Source organism: Mchenga conophoros, linkage group LG2, assembly GCF_057382185.1.
Source record: "Mchenga conophoros isolate Kocher_MC1m ecotype Shallow Benthic linkage group LG2, M_conophoros_male_GT1.1, whole genome shotgun sequence".
In the NCBI taxonomy this organism is placed as follows: Eukaryota; Metazoa; Chordata; class Actinopteri; order Cichliformes; family Cichlidae; genus Mchenga; species Mchenga conophoros.
The window spans coordinates 32,938,108-32,964,092 of NC_140527.1; the positions used below are offsets into that span (position 1 = coordinate 32,938,108).

General features: G+C 38.2%; 1 protein-coding gene across 1 annotated transcript; it reads left to right on the forward strand.

The window, feature by feature from the left end:
• On the forward strand, window positions 1–25,096 carry klhl4 (kelch-like family member 4). The gene is made up of 12 exons (XM_085296365.1): window positions 1–142; window positions 5,168–5,634; window positions 12,717–12,884; window positions 13,836–13,972; window positions 14,369–14,565; window positions 16,613–16,825; window positions 17,960–18,146; window positions 18,290–18,514; window positions 20,248–20,410; window positions 21,370–21,582; window positions 23,131–23,302; window positions 23,676–25,096. The coding sequence occupies exons 2-12, from the start codon at window positions 5,174–5,176 to the stop codon at window positions 23,733–23,735; spliced, it is 2,196 nt and encodes a 731-aa protein (XP_085152491.1). The 5' UTR covers window positions 1–142; window positions 5,168–5,173; the 3' UTR covers window positions 23,736–25,096.
• The last annotated feature ends 889 nt before the right edge of the window (window positions 25,097–25,985 follow it).

The following is a 25,985-nucleotide window of genomic DNA, read 5'->3' on the forward strand; positions in this document are numbered from 1 at the left end:
CCCCTTTCCTTTCTGGAGAAGCAAACAATTCTGTAGTGAAAGAGTTTGAGCAGTCATGAGGATCATCCCTGTTGGCCATTCATTTTAAAAGATCCTTCCACCATTGGAATGTTGAGGAATATACTTCAAATCAGTTTCTCAGGTAAGAAGAAAGATTACTAAATATTACTGTTTTGTAGATATTTGCTGTAATTTAACTCACACTGTCCCTTTTGCCAGATGATCGTTTTGCCAAACAATATAAACTGAAAGCATAAATTAGTTTAGATGCAAGAAGGGCCAATCATAAACAAGACGTATATTGCAAATATATGTTTTATGAAGTTAAATATATTTGTGATGAACATATGGAAAGTTAAAATATGTGAAGTGAATGTTGAAGAAATGAAATTATTCACAGACTGCCTATTGAAAGACCTTTGTCTTTCCTTTGCCAGACAGAACTAAATACTGTGTTCAAACCTGTCTAATAATTTCCTAAATAGTATGCCATAGTCCATATGTTTGCTATACAGCAGTCTTGTCTGCTTCTTCAGCCATAAAATCACAGACTAAACACAATTTTCTGGCTTTCATAGTAAGTTGACAACCGAATTTCCTTTCTACATAAACTGAGTTAAGAATGTAATAGCAAACTATTAGGTAGTCTTCTGTTTTAAAGGTTGAAATCTCTATTGTGTGGAAAATCGAAGTGGCTTTTGGTGTGTGCACGTATAAGTGTACTTTCATGATTGTCATTTGAGTGCTTGTAATGAAGAGAGAACATAGTGTGTTAGTGTGTGTTTTTTTATGTTTTGATGGCATTTTCTTTGATTGGATCTTGGTAGTCTCTGCCCAACAAATCACATCACACATGTTGAGATACAAGCTCGTTCTTACATTTTCAAAATAAATAATTAGCTAGCATTCGTGATACATAATTAGATAGCAACAAACAAAAACAAGCAAACAAAGGAAAAGATCAAGGGATTTCAAGGAAGGCATTACATTAATTTAGTAGTTTGAATTTTTACACAATTTAATGTAATATATATCATTTAAGACATTTGACTGTCTGATCTTAATGTGACTGCTGCTCTAAACCGACCGCTTACATTCAGTGACTGACTAGGCATGCAGCTATGGTATGTGTAGTAGGGAGACAGATGTTGGACGATAATATAGTTGACCACGCCAATCTGGCATCTCACATTTCATGTGTTGTGCAGTGTACAGCTAGACTGTGCCCTTGACTTCTGTGCAAACAAAAGCAATGACCCATTGCGATGTCACTGTGCATTATAGCATACTTGGACTTTCTAATGTATTTTTTCATTAAGAATCCATTCTGTTGTCATGATGCATTATTGGTAGCATTTTGAAAAACTGTTGGATTGGATGTTTTATGAGACTTTTTTTTTCACACAACTGTTTTAATATTCCTTTAACACATCTAGTCAGGATACAATTCCCCACATCTGCACCTTGATTTTAAAAAAATATCTTATAAAACATTAAATCCAGCTTCTAGACTAAGATGAATTAATATGTGGAGAATATATTTGCAGTGGAAAAGGGAAAATTTAAAGATTCACTGAGTCCTGTCTAAGCTTCTGCATTCAAATTAGGAGAAAATCACTGTCTGATGTATTCAAGTAAGAAACTGTCTTGGAGAAAGTTGCATAGTGTTTTGAAAGCTTCATCTGTAAGGATATATGGTAGAGGGTGATGAAGAAGAGTGCCGCAGGTAGTTCTAGCTTGCATGCTAGTTCGCTTTCATGTTAAACTGCAAAGGAGAACATTCATTTCCAGCACTGTTTTGCTACTGAAACACACAATTGCACAATGTAGTTTTTGTTGGTACACATCAAAAGTTGTTTTTTCTTATAAAAATGACTCTTGTCTTGTAAAGTACATTAAAGGGTAGTGAAAACCTGGAAATTTGAATATACTGATGCAAATCTGACAACATATTTAAGGAACTTTTAATCCACAAAACCTTAATTTTAACTAGAGATGGACTGATCCGATATTACGTATCGGTATCGGTCCGATACTGACGTAAATGACTGTATCGGATATCGGAGAAAAATAAAAAATGTAATCCGATCCATTAAATATCAAAAAAGCACCTCACAAAACTTTCGACAAGGCGTAACTCTCCTCATAACCGTAGCACGTGGGAGCAGTGTGGTGATAGAGCGGCTACCAATCCGGCATTTCATCTCCGAGGAAGTGATCCCAGAGAGAAGTAAAGCAAGTGTGTAAGTTCATCTCTGAATGTTTGTAAAGCATTCCCGCGTTAAGCTTAACAACCGATATATGGAGCGACTGCCTCTTCTCTCCCCCTCCGTCTTCTGCTGCTACTTCAATCATGAAACTGATCAGTGATCAGCTGATCGGCTTTTCTGTCGCGAGTCCGTCTCTCTTGTTTGTTTATCTCCCAGAAAGAGGACACCAGCGGCTGAATAATAGAAGCACGTTTAAGCTTGATAATCTGTTGCTAGAATTTATTTAATATTACTTTCTAGACCAGGATTCTTTTCTACGTAGCTGACGGCTGGTAACTGTGCAGGGGCGGATCTAGCAAAGTTTAGCCAGGGGGGCCGATAGGGCATTAACAGGGAGAAGGGGGCACAAAGACATACTTTTCTTTCTTATTCTCATTTAAAATGTTGAGCTTTTATTAAATAATTATCTGAATCTTACACCCAAAGTTTTACTCTGATGTAAAATGAATAGAAGTCCATTACTGTATATAGTAACTATTAAGTCTAATATACCCTAGTAAGCTATAGTACTTTTTCCTTTGGGAAGGTACCATCTGTGCAGTCTGCAGTTCTGTTGAAGAACGATGTTGAATCTATTTAATTATTCTTGAAAAATAATTTATTTCTGTGCAATTATTTTCACACTGCATCAAATTAAATTTGATTACTTCGATTAAGCATCATGAGGTGGAGGGTGGGGGGTGGTTCCTTATTTTTTCGTTTTTTTTTGTTTTTGCTGGGAGTTTTAGAGCCCTATTAGTTAGGTTGCTTACTCTTTAAAATACCAGAATAGGGAGGATGGAGTAGGTTTAAGTTTATTAGATTGATCAGTATTGCTGAACTATGAAATATTTTGGGTGCAGTGTATTTTTTGCATACAGGTATAACAGAATAGCTTTAGTGTTTTGTTTTGTTTTTTTGTTGTTGTTTTTTTTAACTTGAGTATGAACTTATACAAAAAGCAGCAAGATATTAAAAAAACAGTTTTATTGATTAAAAAACACACTATATCGGATTCATATCGGTATCGGCCGATATCCAAATTTATGATATCGGTATTGGTATCGGACATAAAAAAGTGGTATTGTGCCATCTCTAATTTTAACAGATGAAAAGGTTTGGAGAAATCATTTTGCAAGTTAACTTTAGTGTATGGCTGTATGTTTGATCAGAGAAAATGCCAAAGCAATTAAGAAAAACTAATACAATATTGTACATGGCAGACCTCTGTTTTGTTTCTGCAATACATGTATTTTCCTTGTAAAGGTACATTTAGCTGTGTGCACTGATGGTAACTGACAGTGGAATTTTATGGTAGATTTAAAGACTCAAAGAGCTTGTTTTGAAATAGACAAAGGAAACAGACTAGAATTCTTAATCCTTTGATAATGTCATTGGCAATGCACAACCTCCTAGAGCAATATATTTAAGCATATTTTAGAGGTAAAAAGAAATTTAATATATGTGCAACTGCCCCAACAAATAACCCATATTTTAGCTCGAGCTGATCAAGGAGGATAAAGGCATTTTGAGAGGGTTTCCTCTCACTTTTTTGAGTGAAGTAAATATTGGGCATAAATACACAAAGACATTGCTGCATTATCATTTTCATCTATTTCACAGTAGTAAAAGTGAAACTTGTTGTAACTTTGTAATACAGCAATAAAATCTGTGAAAATAGTAGTGGGAAGCTAAGGTGCAAAACATTAAATCTGACTGAGCTATTCCATTGCAGAAATACATAAAACATCCTGATCCTATTCAGATAAAAAAAAGGTGTTATAAAGTATTCACCACTAATTTTCCTAGTTTACAATGGGTAACAAATGAAATAAAAAATCTATAAATGCTGTCCAAACATATACACTGTTGTTCTGTCACTTTTACTTTGAAATATGTTCAAGTATATGTTAGAAAGGAACAGTAAAATATAATGCCTGACTGCGGAAGAAGGTTTGTAATGACCTTGAAGGCTCATCAGTATGTAGTCTTTTCACTTGTAATTATAGGGGGCTTTCAAGACAGTGAAGGGGAATATATTTTTTCTGCATGGGCACCTACATTGACACATTCTCCCATGAGATTCTGTTTGATGTGAAAATGGCAGACTGCATAAATGTGTGTATTAGTGTGAAATTAATTTCTCTGCCATTTAACAGCGTGAGGTGATATGTGGTGCTTATTTGTTTGAGATTAATGTATCTCATATTTTCTGTTTATAGACAAGCATGAATGTGCATCCACGTAGATTAATGTAATAAGAGCCCCTGCAAATGATCCTAGCATGTAGAACTAGTATATAGTAGTTAGCTAGCTTCCTGTGTTCCTCATTCAACAAGCAGTGATTTACTTTGTTACGGTGTGACCTCATCATCTAGGTTCTACGATACCCCACCTCCACCTCACAGCAAGAGCAGCCAGCTCACATACACATACAGAGAACATACTCATGGTCACACACAGAACAGAATCGAAGGGGTCTATGCAGAGCTGGAGAGAAAGAGAGAGAGAGAAAGAGCGAGAGAGAAAGCGAAACAGACGAGGCGAAGGGGAGGGAGTGTGGATCATGCATGTGCATTAACTCAGCACAGCAGCAGCAGCAGCAGCAGCAGCAGCAACAAACAGAAACAGCAGCACAGGAGGAAAAAAGAGAAAGAAAGACAGAGAGGGGGAACTGGAGGGAGGGTTGTAGTCTAAGGCACAAGAACAATAGCTGCAGAGGACTGCTTTCCATCTCCACTAAAAGAACAACGGAGGAGTAATAGAAGGAGGAGGGGGTGGTCATGATAGTAATGAGACAATAACGGAAGAGAAGAGGCACACTGTAGTCAGTGAGGACTGAAACCAAGGCTCTTCTCTTCTCTGCTCTCCATGTTTTTGGGGACTCAACGTTCCCTTGCCTTATTCTCCAAACCCAGAGGAGGATGTCTGTGTCAGGGAAGAAGGAATTTGACGTGAAACAGATCCTCAGGCTTCGCTGGCGCTGGTTCAGCCATTCATCCCAAGGTTCGGCTGGTGGAGGAGGCGGTGGGGTTGGTGGTGGAGGAGGTTACATTCAGCAGGATGGCCTGGACCACAGAGGAACGCCTGTCCAGGGACGACTGAAAAGTCACTCGCGGGAAAGAGGTGTTGGAGGTCTCCGGAAGACTAACAGCCCAGTACACAGCATCTTGGCACCAACGCCAGGCCCCACACCTGTCTATGTCAGAGCAGGTCATCAATCATGGCATCATCAGCAGAGCACCATCCAAGGTTCCCAGGCCAGCGAAGATTCTTCAAAGAACAGTTCTTCTCCCAGTACAACAAGGAAAGATGACACAAACACTGGCCAAGAAGATGTAAAGAGTTCCACAGAAGACCCTGCAGAGCTGGAGGCCAGAGAAAGGTATGACTGTTATTAGGTGTTAGAAATTAGGAGACTGTGTAAAGTGCTATAACGGTCACTTTTGATCATATACTCAGTTAGCAGACACTGGTTATGGGATGCTCTTTTATAAATACATGGTTTCTTCAGGTTTCACAGTGAAAATATAGCTACTGAATAAAATAAGCAACTGAAAAAAAAAAGAAATATTACACATTAGGCAGTATCCCCTTGATTAAATTTTTAAAAAGTGTTTGTTGTTATCAGTAAAAAAAAGAGAACAACCCAACTTTAAATAATAAAGATATAACAGTCATACTTAAAAATGGCTAAACATTGTGAAACTGCATTTTAACTTAAATATTAGCTGTGCCATTATGCATGTAGATCCTCTAATTATGCAAAGATTAAATGAACTGCACAGCCATCATTTTCCAGTTTACTCAGGCTATTCAGCTTCTACCATGGCTCACCTGGGGACAGCTCACTCTCATTGTCCACAGCATGTTAGGCAGGATGAACCAATAAAACATCCTTTTAATTATTCATTGAACTGAAAGCTGAGGCTTTTCCTGCTCCTCTGACTGTGTTGTGGTCCAGGTTACATGCACAGTATTCCTTTGAAAGAGTGTTTTTGTTTTAACAAGGCACACTATGGCATTCTACTATAGAAATATAAAAGGATAGCCGGAAGGAGTGATTACATCACATAACAAGTACTGGACCTATAAAAAGAAGAAGCAGTGCAATCGCATGAATTATCTAGACTGCCGAGCACAACTACATCCACTTTATGAGCTAAAAGCTATTCAAGCTAGTGGCTGGTATATGATGTTTGATTTATTTTCTAGCAGAATGTTATTACAAATCTTATACTGAAGTGAGTTTTACAGCTGTAAATCCTTCCCCCTGCCTTTTCATGTTGTGTTTTTCCTCTGACTTCCATGTGATCCTACAGCTTCTTCCAGGAAGTAAATAGGTTAGAGTTCTATATGTGTGTTGCTGTGTGTGTGTGTGTGTGTGTTTGCACGCGTGCACACACTGTCTGGCAGAAGACTAAAAGCACGTCATATTAAAGATGAAAAGACCAAGTTTCCTTTTATCTCGGCTGTGACATTCTAAGGTGAATTGGTCCTTAAGCATTGCTGATTTCTGTACGCTTTTGTTCTGTACACCTGGTGAGGAAGTGAACAATGAAAGTAAACCTTCCCCTATGTTTTTGTACAGAGCTCAGTGAGAAAAAAGCACCTAATTCCCAATACATAGTCTCTACCTACAGCCAAAAACGTGTCAATATGAATTGAATAGATATCACAGTCAGTGGATGGTTTGGTTCTCGGGGAAGAACATGAATAATTCTCAGCTAAGGTACAGTTTTGGAATCAATTCAACATCCTGCACTGTGTGTTGGCATAATTGGCAGATGTTCATATTTTTTGAGTCCCTATGTGTGAAAAGTGCATGCATAAAAGATGTGACTCACAGTAAAAATGTGTAACGGTCTGGCTCTCGGGGACCTTGAGTTCATGCTGGTCATGTAAAATACAGCACAGTCGTCACATTCACACGATTTTGAAATATTAAAATGGTTCTGTTTTTGTTGGAGCATATAATCTGCTCTTATGTGTTTGATTGTAGCCTTATTCATTTAAGACATTATCATGACTTATTTTACATTTTGTTTTGCCAGCCTAACCTGTGAAAAATCGAAACAGAACACGACTCTTCAGTACTGACAGACATTTCATCATTTCCCATGTTAAAATTCGCCCTGTGAGCAAATGCTTTATATGATGACGAGTCCAATATTTTTTGATCATTCAGTACAATAAATAGTTGGAAAGTAAAATTTAGTCGTGAGCAGTTATTGCAGAAATAAATAGGTGCATTGCATAATGCCACTTTTCAGTCACGGCTGTGCTTAATGGAAATACACCAACTCAATAACTGTGAAGGAGTACTTGCTGGAAATGACTTTGGGATGGATGTACGATGTAGCCTGGTGAATTACACCAGTGGCTGTGTCACACATCATGGCTCACATGTTCATCTGCAGCTAAGCAGATGTATGGATGTCACTGAGATATGCACATTCATTTACTCTACCAGCTGGGTGGCCTTATTATGTCTCACATCATAAATCCTTGACACATAATTTGTGACAATCCCTCAGGCTGAATCTCACAAATGAGTTCTGCTGGCAGTGAAAAACACAAAAGTTTGGCCTTTTGCTACAGCTAGGAAATACCTGTCAGTCATTTTGAGATATATGCCACTCAGTGACTAGTTTTCATTCATATAATGTCTTCGTCCCACCATTTTCTTTCATTCATAGTAGAATTCAACTCAGATTACTGTCAAACTGAATTATCTGGGAAATTCAATGAAAACTGTGCACCTCTTGTGGCTGTATATTTACAAGATTATATGTAATGTTGTTATACCAAAACATATAGAAAGACAAAAAAACTGACACATGCAATGAGTATTTAGATAATAACACAAAAAGTCAGTGACACATTTATGCTGTGGTTACAAAACATTTGCTGTCCAAGTTACTTCTACATACTGTGTGTGGAAGCTATTGAATCAAATGTAGTGTAGTAAATGGGTTGCTGTTTCCCACACTTGCTCTTAATGCCCCAAATGCTGCATCTACATACTATATATTTGCTCTGTCCTCGTGACTCTCATCCAAATAGCTTCTTTCTACAGTTGACAGAAAATATATGGCAGAAGTTAACCTGAATGGAATGGAAACCCTGACCTTTCCCACATAAACACTAACAGTGGCTTGAGTCAGCGTGCTGTTACTATGAATGATATCTCAATTCCCTCTCCACCACCTTGGAAAAGAAATACCACCACCTTACCCCCTGTCAGCAGCAGTAATTCAGATATTTGTCCAGTTCTTCATAATGGCACAAGGCTTATTAGGTCTATGTGTGACACATCCAGTTGATGCATCCTTAAGATATTTGTAAACTGCAAAACACAAACTTTCTGTTGTAATCTTTAAATTACACCCGGAGGGTTTAGGTGATTGTGTTATTGCCTGTAATAAATTGTGAATGTTGTTTGCCCAATCAGCGTTCTGTATGCCAAAGGCAATCTTAGATGGAAGCTAAAGATGAAGCCAGAATTAACATAAAAAATTTCTTTGTGCTTTGAGCAATACTGAGAAGACACGCATTATGTGCCGCCCACATTTGGTAATTTCTGTTCAAATGAGACATGAATTTTTATGAATTTTCCGTGGATACCATAGAAGGGGCCATGACTTGGTTCAGCAGTTTCACTCATAGCACTTTGCACTGAAATAGATTAAGGAGGTGCAGACTGCGATCAGTTTTATAATTATGACAGACCAAAATATAAATCAATCACAATATGCACAATTACATAGCATTGGTAAGATTTAGGAAAATGCCACGTTTACCACATTTAGTGGCCCCCTTGTAAAGTATAGAAACTTTAAAGTTACAACTATAAACATTATATAACAAGTACCTTTAAATATCCAGTATATACAAGGTTCCATTGAAATGGTAAAATGGTAAATGGTCTGTATTTGTATAGCGCTTTACTAGTCCCTAAGGACCCCAAAGCGCTTTACACATCCAGTCATCCACCCATTCACACACACATTCACACACTGGTGATGGCAAGCTACATTGTAGCCACAGCCACCCTGGGGCGCACTGACACTGCTGTAAGATCACTGACTAATTTATTTAGCCACGAACATCAGATTTATATAAATTATGCACAATCCACAATATGACATCCTCATACCTTATGCAAGTTAACCTGCCACCAGCAAAGCAGTAAGGAGATTTCTGCTAAGATCTGCACATTTTTTCACTTACAGGACGCCCCCAGCTCCTAATACACACATGTGCATGTGTTTCTACATTTGTGAGGACACTCATCTCTTACCCTTTTTGTTTTCTCTTGTTTTGCTTTCATGACCTCTGGGATCACTGAAAATATGACACGGGGGAAAAAAAGCAGAGAGAAAACTATATTTGTGCAAAAATATCATCTCAGTCTCGATGCCTGGATCAAGTTATTACAGCCAGTGTATAAAATCTTTCCAACATAAAGCCCAGTGGCAGTATACTGACTGTCAGAGTACAGAAAGAAAAGGATCTCATTGAATATATAGAGCTGGCACAAGCTGTATTTGTAGGAATTGTTGGATTTTCCACACAACTCAAGCTACTCAGTAGAATTCTGGGGAAAATGGCTGCTCTAATCCATTTTCAAAGATTCATTTCACATTTGGCACTCACATAGAGAGATGGAGTTGACATCAGTTGGAATAAGAACGAAAATTTCAACAACATATCTGACACATAAATTTATAGCTAAAAAGGTTTAAAAGCTGATGACAAAACTACATAAACAGTCTAACAATCCTTCAGGTATTTTAAATGACCTGCTGTCTATTATTATTTATTCATGTATTGTTTGCATGTATTTATCTGTATCTTGTGGTCAAAAGTTACACAATTGGGCTACAAGTCCTGACAAATGCAATAAATATTGCATTGCCTCTGCCTCACCTGCATAGTGGAATTTTTAAATATGCAGTGTCTCAGAAGCAATTAGTCACACTGTGGTGTGATAGCTCTGAGAGGGTGTGAGGAGCATATGACAAGACTTGGGGTGATATGTGCTCAGTGAAGGAAAACTGATGTAGTATAAGGTGTGATGATAAATAAGGCAGAATCTCCAATTCTGTTCTAGTTTTTCTTATTGTGTTTTGTCTTATTATTTAACTTCTTATAGTTTTGACTTTAAGTAGATGCAAAAAAAAAAATGCTTCAGTTTGTACAGTACAAAAGAAATCTGGATGCTCGCTGACAATGCGGCTTTATGTGGATTGCTTTGTAGTGTGCCTTGTGCAATGTAGAGCATTGTCTGTAGGGCAGCTTCTTTGGAGATGGGTGTTCTAGGGTTTTAGTGCCTCTATAAAAATGGGCTATACCTGTGATGATCCAGCCCACTATTGGAAGCAAAATATACACCTCAGAGCAAATTTACTGCTCCCTAGAATGTGATACCAAAGCAATTAGTGTCGGAGAGATTGGTAGGCATGAAAAATCCTTACAGCATGCCTTGGAGCCAATACAAAGGCAATGCATCTCAGTTTTATGGCCCAACTGTTTATTCAGTCTTGTTTGGTGTTCCTCTCCGAGACTCTGGAGTCAGTGGGGAATATCATGACAGGGCAATAAATTACATTTGAATTTAGCATAAAGTCTCCCAATAAAGCTTAGACCATAGGATATGGTATAACTAGTGTGCTGTATAAACAATGCCTGGATGGAAAATGTTTTAGCTTTTAATAGTGAAAGAGGAGAAAGTCACACGCTCGGCTGAAAATTTTTATGATATTAATCAGGATGTCAATAAAACGCCCTCCATCTTTCCTGCAGTATCAATCCCACTGCATGCCAATATATTGCTCTGCCAAGCTTTACAGGGTTTTCGGTTCATTTGTATTGACAAATCTGTAACTTCACTGGTTTATGCAGCTCTCATATCAGCATATGAGTAGTAATGAGCGGGGGACATAAAGTGTTGCTTAAAATAGCAGTGACATTTTTTTTCTTGAGCACTATCAGTCTTTACACAGTAGAAGCGCCATGAGATGACTGTAAATTCCCCCAGAGAGACGGCTTGGGTGTTTATGTAGCATAACAAACAACTCTAAATGTCATTGAGTAGACTTTTCCTGTGAAGGACACCAAAGCAACTGGGCTGCAATATTTGCCATGAGTGTGAGGGATTACTCGGATGCCTATAAAACAGCATGTAATCTAGCAGCCTATGGGGACGGGGACTCAGCCTTACCACAATGCTGTGAGGAACAGGCTGGTTCACTTGTTAAGTCGCTGTTTTTTTGGAAAACACACATGCACACCCAGATATGCAGAGGCACACAGGAACAGGCAAAAAGGCATGCGCGCATTCTCGCTGCAAAGCTGTTGCATTGATTGTGCTGCTGGCTTGTCCCATTGGACTGCAGTGCTTAGTTATCCACTTATGTGTGGAGTTTAGTCCATAAGAGTTTTAATTTCAGCTTAGAGTGGCAAGAAAGATGCAGATTCACTGCAGGGAAAAAAGGATTCAGGAGTGCAATGTGTCCAAATAAGCTCTTTTGTGTCGTTGGTAATTTGCTGTTTATCTTGCTGTGTACAGCTATTTAATTTTGTTTTTAGTTCATATTTGGACAGATAAAGTTAACAGCAAGTGAGAGTAATACACTTTCTTGAATAATTTGTCACAGCGCTGCTAACTTGTGTTTCCTGTCTTCTAGAAATGGAGTCGCTGCTCCTACATTGGTATTAGATTTCATAAATGACAAAATCATGCAAAAAAAATAAATAAATAAACAAAAGCAAATAATAAAAAAATCCAGATGAATGGCTGAATTAAACAGATCACAAGCAGATCCACTGAGTGAACACAATGGATCTGCTGATACGTCTATTCAGCAGCATATTTTTTCCCCATTTAAAACTAGTAGATTAATGTTTTTGCTTTGTTCCCTAGGCAGCTTTTGAAATTAAAAAAAAAAAGTCTCTTTTAATTTTCTGATGATGGGAAAGGTATACAAACTCTGTGTTCACTGGTTTGCATCCTAATTTCTATTCCACTGTGATCTAATTACACCATTGCCCAGCCGTATTCCTGCATTACAGCTTATTCATGGACAAACCCTGTGATCCATTGCATGATGTTGTCAATATTGGAGCCCTTAGTTGAATGGCTGAATTAAAGAGATCACATGAAATCTCTTGAATGCTAAGAACCATTGTGTTCCCTCAGTGGATCTCCCTGCATATTGTGTCAGTTCATCATAAACAAACAAACAAACAAACAAACAAACAGACAAACATTTAAACATGCCTAGATTCCATACCTATAGGGAGGGGCAAACTATTTTTAATGCTGTGTTAAAAATGCAACATGTTGATTATACCGCACAGACTGTAAAGATACTGCAGTCATACAGTCAGGGTTAATTGTTTTTATATTTTTAAATTACACCACGTCTTTTTTCTTCCTCTCTCTTTGCTCTTCTTCCACAGGTTGGTTCTGAGCACCTTCTCCAGAATGAATACCAATTCCTCAGATGAGTTTTTCCAAGCCACAAACCATGCGGAACAGACATTCCGGAAAATGGAGACCTACCTCCAGCACAAGCAACTGTGTGATGTCCTCTTGATAGCAGGGGACCACAAGATACCGGCTCACAGGTTGGTGTTTGTGCCTCTGTCTGCTTTGATTTCATTAATTACTTACTGCTTTAGATCAGAGTTAAAAAGAAGCTCATCTGGATGCACTTCGTTAAGATAGCAATGCAGGCAGTCAGACTTTGGTCTGGACCACAGTTTGCAATAAATTTGGTCAGTTTGATCTATATGGGGGATAATTGGATGAGCTTTGAAATTCAAAGAAAGTCTCTTCTGATTTTCCGGTGACAAGAAAGGTATGCAAACTCAATGTTCACTGGTTTGCATTCTAATATCTCCTCCGGTGTGATCTAATTACACCATTGCCCAGCCTTATTCCTACATGGACAAATATTGTGATCCACTTCATGGCATCTCTTGACTGCTGAGAACCATTGTGTGGATCTGCTTGTATGTCTATCCACACGGTATATTATGTTAAGGATCTGGTACGTTCCACAGTGCCAGAAAAGAAGTATCTTAGTAACTTAGTTGCCTGAATTTTTATAGCTGGATTTTTAAATTCTACTTTCAGATACAATCATGTAAAGCAAAGTTTAAACCATAAAAATCCATATTAGAAACCGTAAGCGCGTGTGAATGTATGCTGACTGATTTATTCATTCACATTTCCTTCATGAATCCACAAGCTTGTTGCTTGAGCTTGCTAGACAAATTAGTTAACATAATTACAAGTCTGACCATTGTAGCTATTAACATAACATACTGTATGTGGGATAAAATAATTTATCACAGGCTGACAAAGTGGAATCATACAGTGGTGGAAGGGGGCTATAAATCACTGTAAAATGGAATAAGTACACTGACAGTACATTATGAATATGGTGTATTGAGTCATGTGAGGCATGCTGTTTGTTAGGAAGCAGAGCTTCATTTGGGGGCATTCTTAAAACCACAAGACCATAGATCTCCCACCATGTAACCCAATTCATTGATCTTTTTTCTTTATGGCAGATTGGTCTTAAGTGCTGTGTCGGACTACTTTGCTGCTATGTTCACGAGTGACGTGAGAGAGGCAAAGCAAGAAGAGATAAAGATGGAGGGAGTGGATCCAGAAGCCCTCAGATCCCTGGTTCATTTTGCCTACACTGGTGAGTGCTTATAAAGACATTCACTAGCCCTTGTAAGTAGTTATGAGACTTCTGAAATGCAGCATGATTAAAATGGATCAATAAGACAATTCATCATAGAGCTGGCAGACTGGGCAGGACTTCAACACAAAATTGCTTCTTTTTTTTAAACTGGGCAAATGGCTGTTTGGGAAATATGCTTTAATCAAAATATCCACTTTTTACAGTTTAAAAGTTGTGTGGTAAAAATCATAATAATGGCTATCCTTGTAAAAGATTTTAAGTGATTTCATTATTAATGCTATAATTTAGCTGTTGATGCCTTTTATTTGATTCAAATGTTAATCGCAAAACTGCTTCCATGCAGTTTCGGTCATGTGTTGTTTTTCATGTAGTTTCCATGTTGTGACATTGCAGGTGTCCTTGAGCTGAAAGAGGAGACCATTGAGAGTTTACTGGCAGCAGCTTGTCTCCTCCAGCTTTCACAAGTCATCCAGGTTTGCTGTAACTTTCTGATGAAACAGCTTCATCCCTCCAATTGCCTGGGAATTCGTTCCTTTGCAGATGCCCAGGGCTGTGTGGACCTGCTTAATGTGGCTCATAACTACACCATGGTAGGACTATGAACAGAGCCAGACCACATTTTCGTGGTGGGCTGCATTATTCAGATCATAATAAATAATGGGATTGCACTCATCATTGCGCGCACACACACACACACACACACACACACACACACACACACACACACACACACACACACACACACACACACATAATCATAAAAGACATAACTTTAATACGAATTTTTAAAAAATTTAGTTTCATTACTGTGCACTCACAGGAAGTAATAACCAACCGAGTTCCTGACACCGCTTGTTAGGATTTATTTGTTTAAGATATGCAATTACTCTACATTTCTGTGAGAAATATTCCTGTTGGATTAGGATTCACCCACATGTTCGTCAGATAATTTCTTGCTGGTCATGCAGAACTGACAGCACAAGACAGGCGTTATCTCCTAAAGGACATCTGCTCACTCTGTTTACACAGTCCCCATCCGAGACCAGGAGGTTAATCTAATCATAAAACTGCACAAGAGGCCCAGCTTCCTGTTCAGTAACGTCAGTAATGAGCAGGGATGTTCGGGCTTCCTGGAAGACTATCCTCTATCCCCTCAGCTGAAGATTTTTGTTTTGATAAGCTTGTTTTTTCCCATTACAGCACGGCAGCTTCTGACACCGTTTTCCTTCATGAAAGAATACTTTAATGTTCAGTATATACACGTTTAATATTATATAGTTTCATATTGCAATATTTTTCCAGCTATAAAATACTTTGATTTCCACACAGGATTTCAATTAATACTTGACAATTTCGGTTTTGTAAATGAATTCTGATCTCAGGAAAGAATAAAGAGCAGTCTTTGTTGCAAACCAGTGCAAATTAAATAGTAATCGAAAGTTTTTGGAAGGTAATTTTCCCAGCCTCGCATTAGTTTAAGTATTAGTTTTTCAATTACTCTTTCAGTTAAATCAGTTAATATCCTGTGCCGCTGGTCTCGTTTTCTGAGGAGTTTACTTGACTGCTGTGAGTCTGCCAGTATCTACAAACACATCCTTTTAAATGGTTATGAAACAAACTTGGCTAAGCTTTCAATTTTGTTGTAAGCTCTTCAGCATTTGCAGTTACAAATTTATTGGTTTAACGCAATGTCAAAGATTGAGCTGGATTGAGTTCCTCCCTTCTCTTTAGCACCAGAGATCAATAGATGTCCCTCATTTCATTAAGGCTCTCCTTGCTAAGCTCTTAAAGCCTGCCCTCAAAAGATAGATCGGACTAACACTGCAATGTGTTGCATGTTGATGATCAATAGCATGCTTGTTTCTGGTTTCATGCTTTCTACAGTGAACACTCGATTTGTTAAAGATTATAATGATGAATCCTTTACTGCTTTGTTTAAAGCATAAACAGTGCAGAAAAATGGCCAAATGTTGGACATACCATAGATGCACATATGAGCAGGAATGTTTTATATATCATCTCTAATGGAACTGCCCAGAGACAAAGCCCTTGAAGAGGTAGCCATGCAGTGCTTTAATATTGCCTGGGCTTCTGGCCAATAAATGGAAGATTAATCTTTAGAAAGGCAATAGAAAACAGCTTCCATCAAACTTGGAACTGGACACACCATTGGTGGGATTGTAATGGAGGTTTCCAGAGCCTGTTTTTCATTAAAGACTTATAAAGGCTTATTGGTATCATGTATGATCAGCAGAAAAAATGCCATATTAGCTTAAGAGGAGGCTTTTCGGAGCGAATGCTCTATACCAGATTGATTTGTAGTCTGTTGTTATGTGGATCATTTTATTTACTGAACTAAGTTAAACAGATGATGGCTTCATCTGTTCTTTGGAAAGAAATAATTTGAGAAATGGAGAGCGATTCACTGCGGTTATCGGTTATTGGAGATAAAGACCTTCAAACTGGCACTCTCTATCTCTCTTCACGTTCATTTTTCTTCACCTCTCTGTCCTTGTGCCACTTGGACCTCAGAGATGTAGAAACATACACAGACACACACAAAATGCTGCACCAAGCGTACTCCTCGGCTAATAACTGATGATTATCTGTCTCCTCTGCGTCTCCGCTATGTTCCAGGAACACTTCCTCGAGGTCATTCAGAACCAGGAGTTCCTGCTGCTCCCCACAGCTGAAATTGTTAAGCTGCTCTCCAGCGATGACATCAATGTTCCTGATGAAGAGACGATCTTCCAAGCTTTGATGATGTGGGTGAGGTATGATGTCCAGAATCGACAACAGGACCTCGGGGTGCTTCTTGCTTACATCCGCCTACCCCTACTTCCTCCACAGGTGAGACAGCCGATCAGGACTGTAAGTCGCTTATGCTTGTGTTAGAGCTTGTGACTGATGATTCGGATGGTACAAGTCAGCTTGGCTTCATTACAGAAGGTGTGATTTGTGATCTTTGATACTCTGTCCAGGTTGTAACTCCTCATTTTATAACTTTGTTAACTTAAAATGAATAATGAAATGAATAGAAATAATAACTAACACGAACACAGTTCATGTGATGTAAAATTATGCTGTATTTCTGCAAGTAAGCACTGACTTACAACTTGGTCATCTTGATTTAAATAACCTAACAGGAAACAGATAAGCATTTTTGACAGATATGAAGCATGAACATATCTGTTTTTTTTTAAATGGTATTTTATTTTCACTGACAAATTTGCTTTCCAAAAGTAATTATGCTCAAGTTATTTTTTTTTATTATCAGTATGCAGGAAAGTAACCTGCAGCATTATTGTTTGCAAAATGAAAAATATGTGGAAGATATGATACATAAGGTTTTTCATCCATGGCTTGGGAGATGCCATTTGCTGCGAGGCAAATAAACAACAGAAATGAATCATTGTTTTTTTTCTTCTTCTCAAAACTGGTAAAGTTCTTTTTAAGTCTCGCAGGCATAGCGGTATCAATGAATAAATGCAAAAATATATGAAAGTGAAATGTCTGAGAAAACCCACATAAAAAGCAACTTCACTGCAGTTTCTGTAATGTGCGGAAATGTAAGAGTGCTACTATTTCTCAGAATAGAAAGAAAAGTTTAGCTCTTCTGCAGTGCATTTACAAAAAAGAAGTAAAATCATTAAAATACAGTGTGTTTCATATGTCTTTGCTGTTTTATCTAATTGCAATAATTTATATAGTGACTTCCTTTAAAGTAATAGTTTGATGATAGACAAAGATTAGATAATTTTGTTTTTGCTTTCACCCCATTTTAATTAAAACATATCATAATCTTAATTTTCAATGCTGTTTTGCAGTTATATATATATATGACATCTTTTCCAAAGGGATTTAAAATCTACACATTATATTACAAATACCATTCCACAAGAGAGATTTCTATAAATACCATAAACATTAGAAATTTTCGGCACACATTATAATGCAGCTAATTTTTATTTTCTTGAAATATAGCTCCTTGCAGATCTGGAAAACAACAAGATGTTCTCTGATGATCTGGAATGTCAAAAGCTGCTAATGGAAGCCATGAAGTATCACCTTCTACCTGAAAGACGCCCAATGTTTCAGAGCCCAAGAACAAAACCTAGGAAATCCACTGTTGGTGCACTTTATGCTGTCGGAGGAATGGATGCTACCAAAGGTATCCGACATAGCAACTTACTGAAAAGACTCTGAAGATGGCTTTGCCAGATGTATAAAAAAGAGAGAGCTAGCTTATACACAATTGTTCTAAGTGTATGGCAACACAGGTTATCTAAATTGCGGTATTTTGTTTTATTTCAGGCTCTACCACCATAGAGAAGTATGACTTGCGAACAAACACTTGGGTCCAGGTTGGAGTCATGAATGGGCGCCGGCTGCAGTTTGGTGTGGCAGTGATAGATAATAAGTTGTACGTGGTTGGAGGGAGAGATGGACTGAAGACGTCCAACATGGTGGAGTGCTATAACCCCATCAGCAAAGTGTGGTCCACCATGCCCCCAATGTCAACACACAGACATGGGCTTGGTGAGTGATTGGCATATAACTGGCCAACAGCATATTGTTATTTACATTGGCATTCATGCATTTTTAGTAGCATTATTACTATGTCTGTGTTCTGAAACTTACTTGCCTTTCCATGCACATACATGGAAAGAAAAATGTAGGAAAAACATGCCATACTTCTTTTTCAAATGGAAAGCTATAGGTAGGAAGAGCAGCAGCAAGCCTTCCATACAGAACAGAACAGGAAGCAGTGATAACAGCTCTGATGCTGGTTAAATCAGGCACAGTATAAAAGGAGGACCTAGGGTAGAGGTGGGTTGCAAAGTAGCTTGCAAATGCCCAACAACTGTAGGAAGTTAAAAAAAATATAAATAGCACATTGCATATGAGATTTCCCAAATGAAAGCATTTCATCAGCTGAACTCTTTGCTACTGTAGGCTGGCACTGAGATCATCTTATCTGCAAGGACTGTGGTTGAATTCAACTTTGTGACTTTGTCTTGAATATTATGCTGCCTAATGCCAACTAACTGGAATGATCATTTCATTACAAACTACAAACTTTTGAAACACCAAAGAGGATACATATTTAGTAAGGTCACAATTGGTAGGCTGTTAAGAAAAATTTTTTTTTTTGACATATACCTTTGATATTTTTTCCATTCCACTATCAAAGCTTGGCAAGCTGTGCTGGCCCTGCTCTTCCTTACCCTTCCCTGCCCAATAAATCTCATATCAGAAGCATTTTGATTCACAGTTGAAACACGTCTGGGTAACAGAGGAGGGAGATCTTGTCAAAGCATTCAGCTCACTCACACAGTGTGGTCGGAGGTATCAGCAAGCCCAGGAGATCACACTGTACAGATTACCTGCGCTGTCTTTGATCTTTCACGTACCAAATATCTCTTGGTGCTTTGCTTATCTTGTGCATATTTTCATTCTGAATATGTTTTAACTTAGTGTCTACCAACATCCCCGCATAGCCATTTCCTGCTGTGTGCTTTATGGGTAAAGAAAAGGAAAAAAACGTGTTGTTTTTTATCCCCAACCCACAAGCCAGTAATAAAAAGAAGCCTCACTACAAGACCAGTTTTCATTTGACAGTGTTTATGTCACTCGAGGTTCTCTGAATGCGGTCTTGTCCTCATGTTTCCTCTAAATAATTGAACTCTCACCAAAGGAAATAAGTGTTTTCATATAAAAATCCATTGTGCTAAAGCACCCTCTGCATTGACGCTGGTGGAAATAACCATTCCTATGTGACTGGGGGACGAGGAATAACAAAGCAGTTTTATAGTCTTCCTGTTTTCTGAATAGCTTTGGCCAGCTGGTTGACTCACTCTGCTCTGTTCTAAAATGAGAAACGTATCTCTGCTCAGACTCTCTAAGAATAACATTCACTTGGAAATCTTTGGACTTCTTTCACTGATTATTCTCTTAGATGTTTTAAGGTTTCTGTGTTCGAATACCTTTTTCATGTAATTTTGGCAAAAATGTTTGTTTCATTTAACCTCAGTGAGGTAAACACATGAACATTTGAAACAACTTAATATAATTATGCAGACAAAATCACACATGATCAAAACACGCATATAAAATATTAAATATTCTCTTTATTTCGTTATATTTATAGTAGCAAATATTTATAGTGTTTGATTTTTTCATATGCAGTATCTAATGGGACAATTCATCTTATTTATCTTTACAGCATTAATTGTTTGGATAGCATTCATTTCTTATTTCTATTTCTGCAGGTATTGCTGTGCTGGAGGGTCCCATGTATGCCGTAGGAGGCCATGACGGCTGGAGCTATCTCAACACGGTGGAGCGCTGGGACCCACAGGCCAGACAGTGGAACTACGTGGCCAGCATGTCGACACCACGGAGCACTATGGGAGTCACAGCACTTAATGGAAAGTAAGTTGCTATGACCCCCATCTTTGTCTAACCTGTTTGACTATCCCATCATAGCCTTTTAATTAAAATGTGCAACCTTAAACTTTAATGCAAAGTGTGCTATTGTATTTCCGCTTGCCTGCCTCTGAAGCCATTGCCCTCTGCAAATTAGTACTAAGAAGGCAGACATTTGCAGGCAATTCACACTTAAAAAGGAAGTCTAATTGGAGTATGCTCTTTTTTTAGGGTGCTGCCGTCCATAAATTCTACTTTTCTACTTGACTGAAGTAAACTTGCATATAAGGATAGCACAGTTAGTCTTTATTCCTGCACCTCTTAGTCAGTTTTAGCTATTGATTTGCTGGAACAAATGTTTTTGCAGGCAGTAAACTTGCAGCTGGATTTGAGCATGAAATAAAACAAGTATGGTTGTGTAACTCACAGTGCAGTGGTCCAGGAAAAGCTGGAGCACAGTATTAATGCACTATTAGTTCGACAACATTATACTTCCTTTGTGGTCTGCGTCAGATAAACTCCAAGGTGGCTGTGCAACAGTGCAGCTCGGAGCAAAGGCTGCTCTGATTAGTGTGGTAATTTATACAGTATAATCTAGACTCCATAAATGCAAAACACTTGATGTATTTGTATGTATTAAATACCTTACAACACAATTTAAAAGTAAATTAGGCAAATAACAGACCAGCTTTCGGCCTAATTTGAATATGTTTGTGTGCTGAAGTAGAAAAGAAGCTGCTGCTCCTTTGAGCTACAAGCTACATTTAACCCACTGATGTTATCTTTTCTTATCTAAGAAAACTATCTTTGAAAAACGTTCTGCTCAGCACCGTATCATCTACAATCTGTCTTACTATCACTGTTCTGATAATGTTTAGATAACAATTCTGTTTCGAAGCACGCAGCGGCTACTCATTTGTCAAATATTCGTTCATAATTTTGCTTAATTTACTCGAATCTTTCAGACTATTTGCAGTTGGTGGTCGAGATGGAAGCTCCTGTCTTAGGTCGATGGAGTGCTTTGATCCACACACCAACAAGTGGAGCATGTGTGCACCAATGACCAAGAGACGAGGAGGAGTGGGTGTAGCAACATACAACAACTTCCTGTACGCCGTGGGAGGACACGATGCCCCTGCTTCCAACCACTGTTCTAGACTCTCCGATTGTGTTGAGAGGTCAGTAAATGCACGTCCTCATCTCCAGAGTACACAGAAGACAATGGTGTGTTTGGACTGATGTTCATTGAACTCAGTAATGGGTGGGGTCAAGTTAGGAAAATTTCTCAAAGGAACAAAAAGGAATTCCTCTTGATCCCCACCCTGTTCCTGCATTTGGAGACATGTCTGCATTACGCAATACCCTATTGTAGAGACCACTGTTGCTACACATGGTTTTATGTTATAGTATCTGGCACCATCTGGTGGCCACAATATCCTCTTTAGTCCAAACCTGAGGTAAACCCATTGGCGTGATTTAAATACACGTAACTGTTTTTTTTTTTTTTTTTTTTTTTTTGTGATAAAATACAGACATCATTTTTTCTAGGACATCACATTTTACTCAGATATTTATATATATATTCCCTCTTGTCATGGTGATGCACTGGTCAGTACTGTATAACTTTAGAGGTTTATACCTACTGGTTGAGTAGGTCCTTTCAAGAGGCTGAAACTCCAGATACACCCCTAGTACAAAGAACAACTTTACTGTTCTACCCACATGTTTCAGCCTGTAGCTGAAACAGCCTGTAGCATTCTGGTATTATGCAGTTCTTCCACGGTGAGTGTATCTCACAAAGATAAAAGGTTGTGCAAACAGAGTAGAGATGTCTGGCACAACTTTCAAGGTACACAGAGCAGAGCAAAAGTTGAAAGCGGTACAGTGTTGTTCTTCCATGAAGAGCAAGTCTAAAAAAGATAAAATGTTGCAAGGCTACAGGCTGAAATCTGCTGGTCAGGCAATAAAGTTGTTCTTCATACCGCATGTGTTGCTGGAGCTTCAACCTCTTTAAACTTTTGTTCTTTTCTTTGCACCTTATTAGCAGATGAAGTTGTGAGTAGAAGTTTTCAGTCTTCAGTCTTCCTCCTACAGTCCAAACACACATTTGGTAGATTAAGTGGTGATTATGTACTTGTGTATATGGTAGTGTGTAGTTCTCTGTCTCTCTGTGTTAGCCCTGTGACCTGTTCAGGATGTACCTTGCCTCTTTAACTTTGCCAACTGGGATAAGTTGGATGAGCCGTTCGATATACATTGTTACTGATGTACTTTTAACAAGCAGCACACAATACTTAATAATAACAACCACAATTCACACTTTTTTCCCATAGTGGACGGATTTTTAAACATTTGAGTGACTGTTTTGTTCATAAGCATAAAAAGTAAATCAAATGATGCCTCTTAACTTCCAATATGGACAAACAGATGAAAAAAAATCTTTCTGTGGAAAATTCTGTCTGATGAGTCAAGTTCTCCCTGGACCGAGCATCTGCCAGCTGCTTTTGGAAAGACAGCTTTGTCTTTTGCTTTAATGTTTCACTTTAGTTCTCTGTGACCATTCAGACATCTGTGATTAAACAGGAGGAACATAAGGCCGTTCCAATTAGTGGGGATGAGATGCTGTTAGACTGACTGAGTAAATGAACTTTTAGAGAAAATGTTGTTTCGCCATACTGAGTAATGTAATGCAAGGCCAGTTGTTCAACCAAATATTTTAATTACAGGTATGACCCAAAGACGGACACCTGGACCACTGTGGCTCCCCTCAGTGTTCCCCGGGATGCGGTTGGTGTTTGCCTGCTGGGTGACAGACTTTATGCAGTGGGCGGATATGACGGCCAGTCGTATTTGAACACTGTGGAGTCCTACGATGCACAGAACAATGAGTGGACTGAGGTAATTGCATTAACTCAATTTAATGAAACTGCAAAAACAAAGTTATGAAATATATTCCTACTATTTTAGATTAGAAAAAGTATGAAAAAAATCCAGCGGAGAAAAATAAATAGTTTAAAAAGTTATAAAAAGAATAAAACTTTAATAGAACTGCAGATATTTTGCTAGAACAGTTACAACCAACATCACCGCTTCAGTTAAATCTGAAGTGACTGAATCCTATCAATATTTTATAGTTGCTTTTCTTTTTGCATGTTTTTTTGGTTTAAATCTTGACCCTTTGACCTCCTTACCAGCATGAAGTAAAACAGGATTTTTTTAAAAAGCCATCCTTACATGAAAGACTGATGTGTACCTCTCTGTCTTCCTGTAGGAGGTCCCTCTTAACATTGGCAGGGCAGGCGCCTGTGTGGTGGTGGTGAAATTGCCTTGAGTGTTTTGTCTCAAAACAGCATGGGTAACAAATGAGGGAGCAGCAAAGAAGAGTGGACAAACAAAACAACAGATCAAGGACGGTTCCTTTGAGAGTCATGCTTTTATTTTTTCTTACTTTAACTCGCCTCTCCAGAATTTTCAGAGGGAAACACAGACAGAGCCTTGCCCATAAACCAGTGTTGCTATCATTAGTGGACATGCCTGCCCACTGGGAAGGACTTGTTCAGAAACTGGAATGCACTGCACATTCTTCACATTCTCGACCAATCAAGAATTTTCATAGACTCGGCCAAGCTGCGGAGAATCAGCGCCAGGCCTTTGTTGTACGGCTTTGTTATACTAGTTTTATGAAAAGTGATGTGAATGTCTGCAAGATTACATTTAAAACTTACAGTCTGAACAAATAAGCCAAACTCCAGGTTAGTTTACATTTCTACGCAAACATTTCGTACCAGTACCATCTCACACAATATATTTTTGGGATTAAATCTCCATTTATAGCCACTATAATGAAAATTGTTGTAACAAATAGAAATAACCGTACCAGTGTCTTTCCTCATGGGTGGTCAGAATCACTTCTGAAGCATAGGAGACCACTGTGAACACTGAGGGTTGAAGTAAAGCAATGAAATGATCTTTTTTTTCTGAATAAAATATTTAGACGTTTTATTGCTTTTATTTTGCTTTTTTTAAGCCTGTAGCTAAAAAACACCAAAGTCATTTGCTTGTTTTAGATGTCTTGTTACTAGTTACATGTTCTAAAGGTTTACAAATTTGTGAATTACAGAAAAATATATCACATTGATATTTCACATTGCTGTACAGATTTTTGTGAACTTTCTGAAATGACATTTGTGTTTATAGGATCATGCCTAAACCAGCGCCCTCAGATCACTACAGTCATTGCTGTTCATTTGGCTTCCTTCCTGGGCATGCTAGCCGAGTGAATGTTTCGTTTGATTTACATAATATTATATATGACGATCATTACCGTCCTGTCTGTATTTTTAAGGATATAAGACCTTCTGAGTTACATAGATCTTTTTTTTTTTCATCACAAACCCTTGCAGTGGAATCAGGTGCATCTAAACCAGCTATGTGAATCTATGACAGCTTTTATTTTACACGTTACCTGCAGCACTAGGAAACCTGATTGCCACAGCACTTCACTATTGCAAATTTTTACATTTGTAGTTGGTATATCTGTTTAGAAAAACGAAACATTACGACCTTCTTCTTAATAATTTGTAACTGTAATTCGAACACGTTCTGGGGCCAAATGCTAATGTTTTTATCATAATTTTGTACAGCATGAGAACCAATAAATAAACTGACTTCAGTCTTCTCTGCATGATCAAATCCATGTTTAGAGTTGTGGCCCCACACCGGGCACATTTTCATTACTCTTGTTGTTCTGCTTCAAGTAAACATAACCGATTCTTTGACTAAACAGGCTTGGAAGCTGCTTTGATGTCTGTCAGCGTTAACCTTAGTTTTGTTTTCGCTGCAGTGCCCTCTTCTTAAATCAAGCAAGCATGTTTGTTGATATTGCTGTGTTTTTTCAATCTCCCATCAACAGAATGAGGACCAAATGCTTTTGCTTGCCTTTGTTTTTTCCCCATTGTTTACCCTTCAAATAGTCCCTTCAACCCACCATCCTCTAGCTTGTTTGGTAAGATTTCAATCACTTTCGCATACATAATATTGGCTTATGTGTCCATGTGTGGACCCTTTTTTTTTTTTTTTTTTTAATTTTCAGGAACCTGTTGGTGATTTTAAAATACACAGCATATTAGACACATAACAGGAAAAAAATCCCTTTTGCACTTTCCTTTTTTTCACGTAATGTAAAGATTAATCGTCTTCTCTAGCTTTCTATTTTTGTTTATCTGCATCTTTTCCTGCCAGAGCTCATGAGGGAAATCAATAAAAGGATAATAGCTTTGATCTAAACTCACCTCTCAAAGTAAAATGTGGAATTCCTCAGTATATATCTGTACATTAATTTGAGATGCAGTGCTGTGGAAATATGGGGCCATGATGATTAGAATTACTTTATTCAATTTGGTCCTGCGAAGATTGCAACAAGATGCAAATATACAGAATTCTGTATACTCATCTCATAGTTTACCTCAGTATTGCCTAATCTTTAACAGCACCGTCAGACTAAGCTGCTTTACCAAGTCAATCTAGTAATAAGTTAACAGCTGCAGTACACACATGGATACACACTGAATTGGCTACGTGA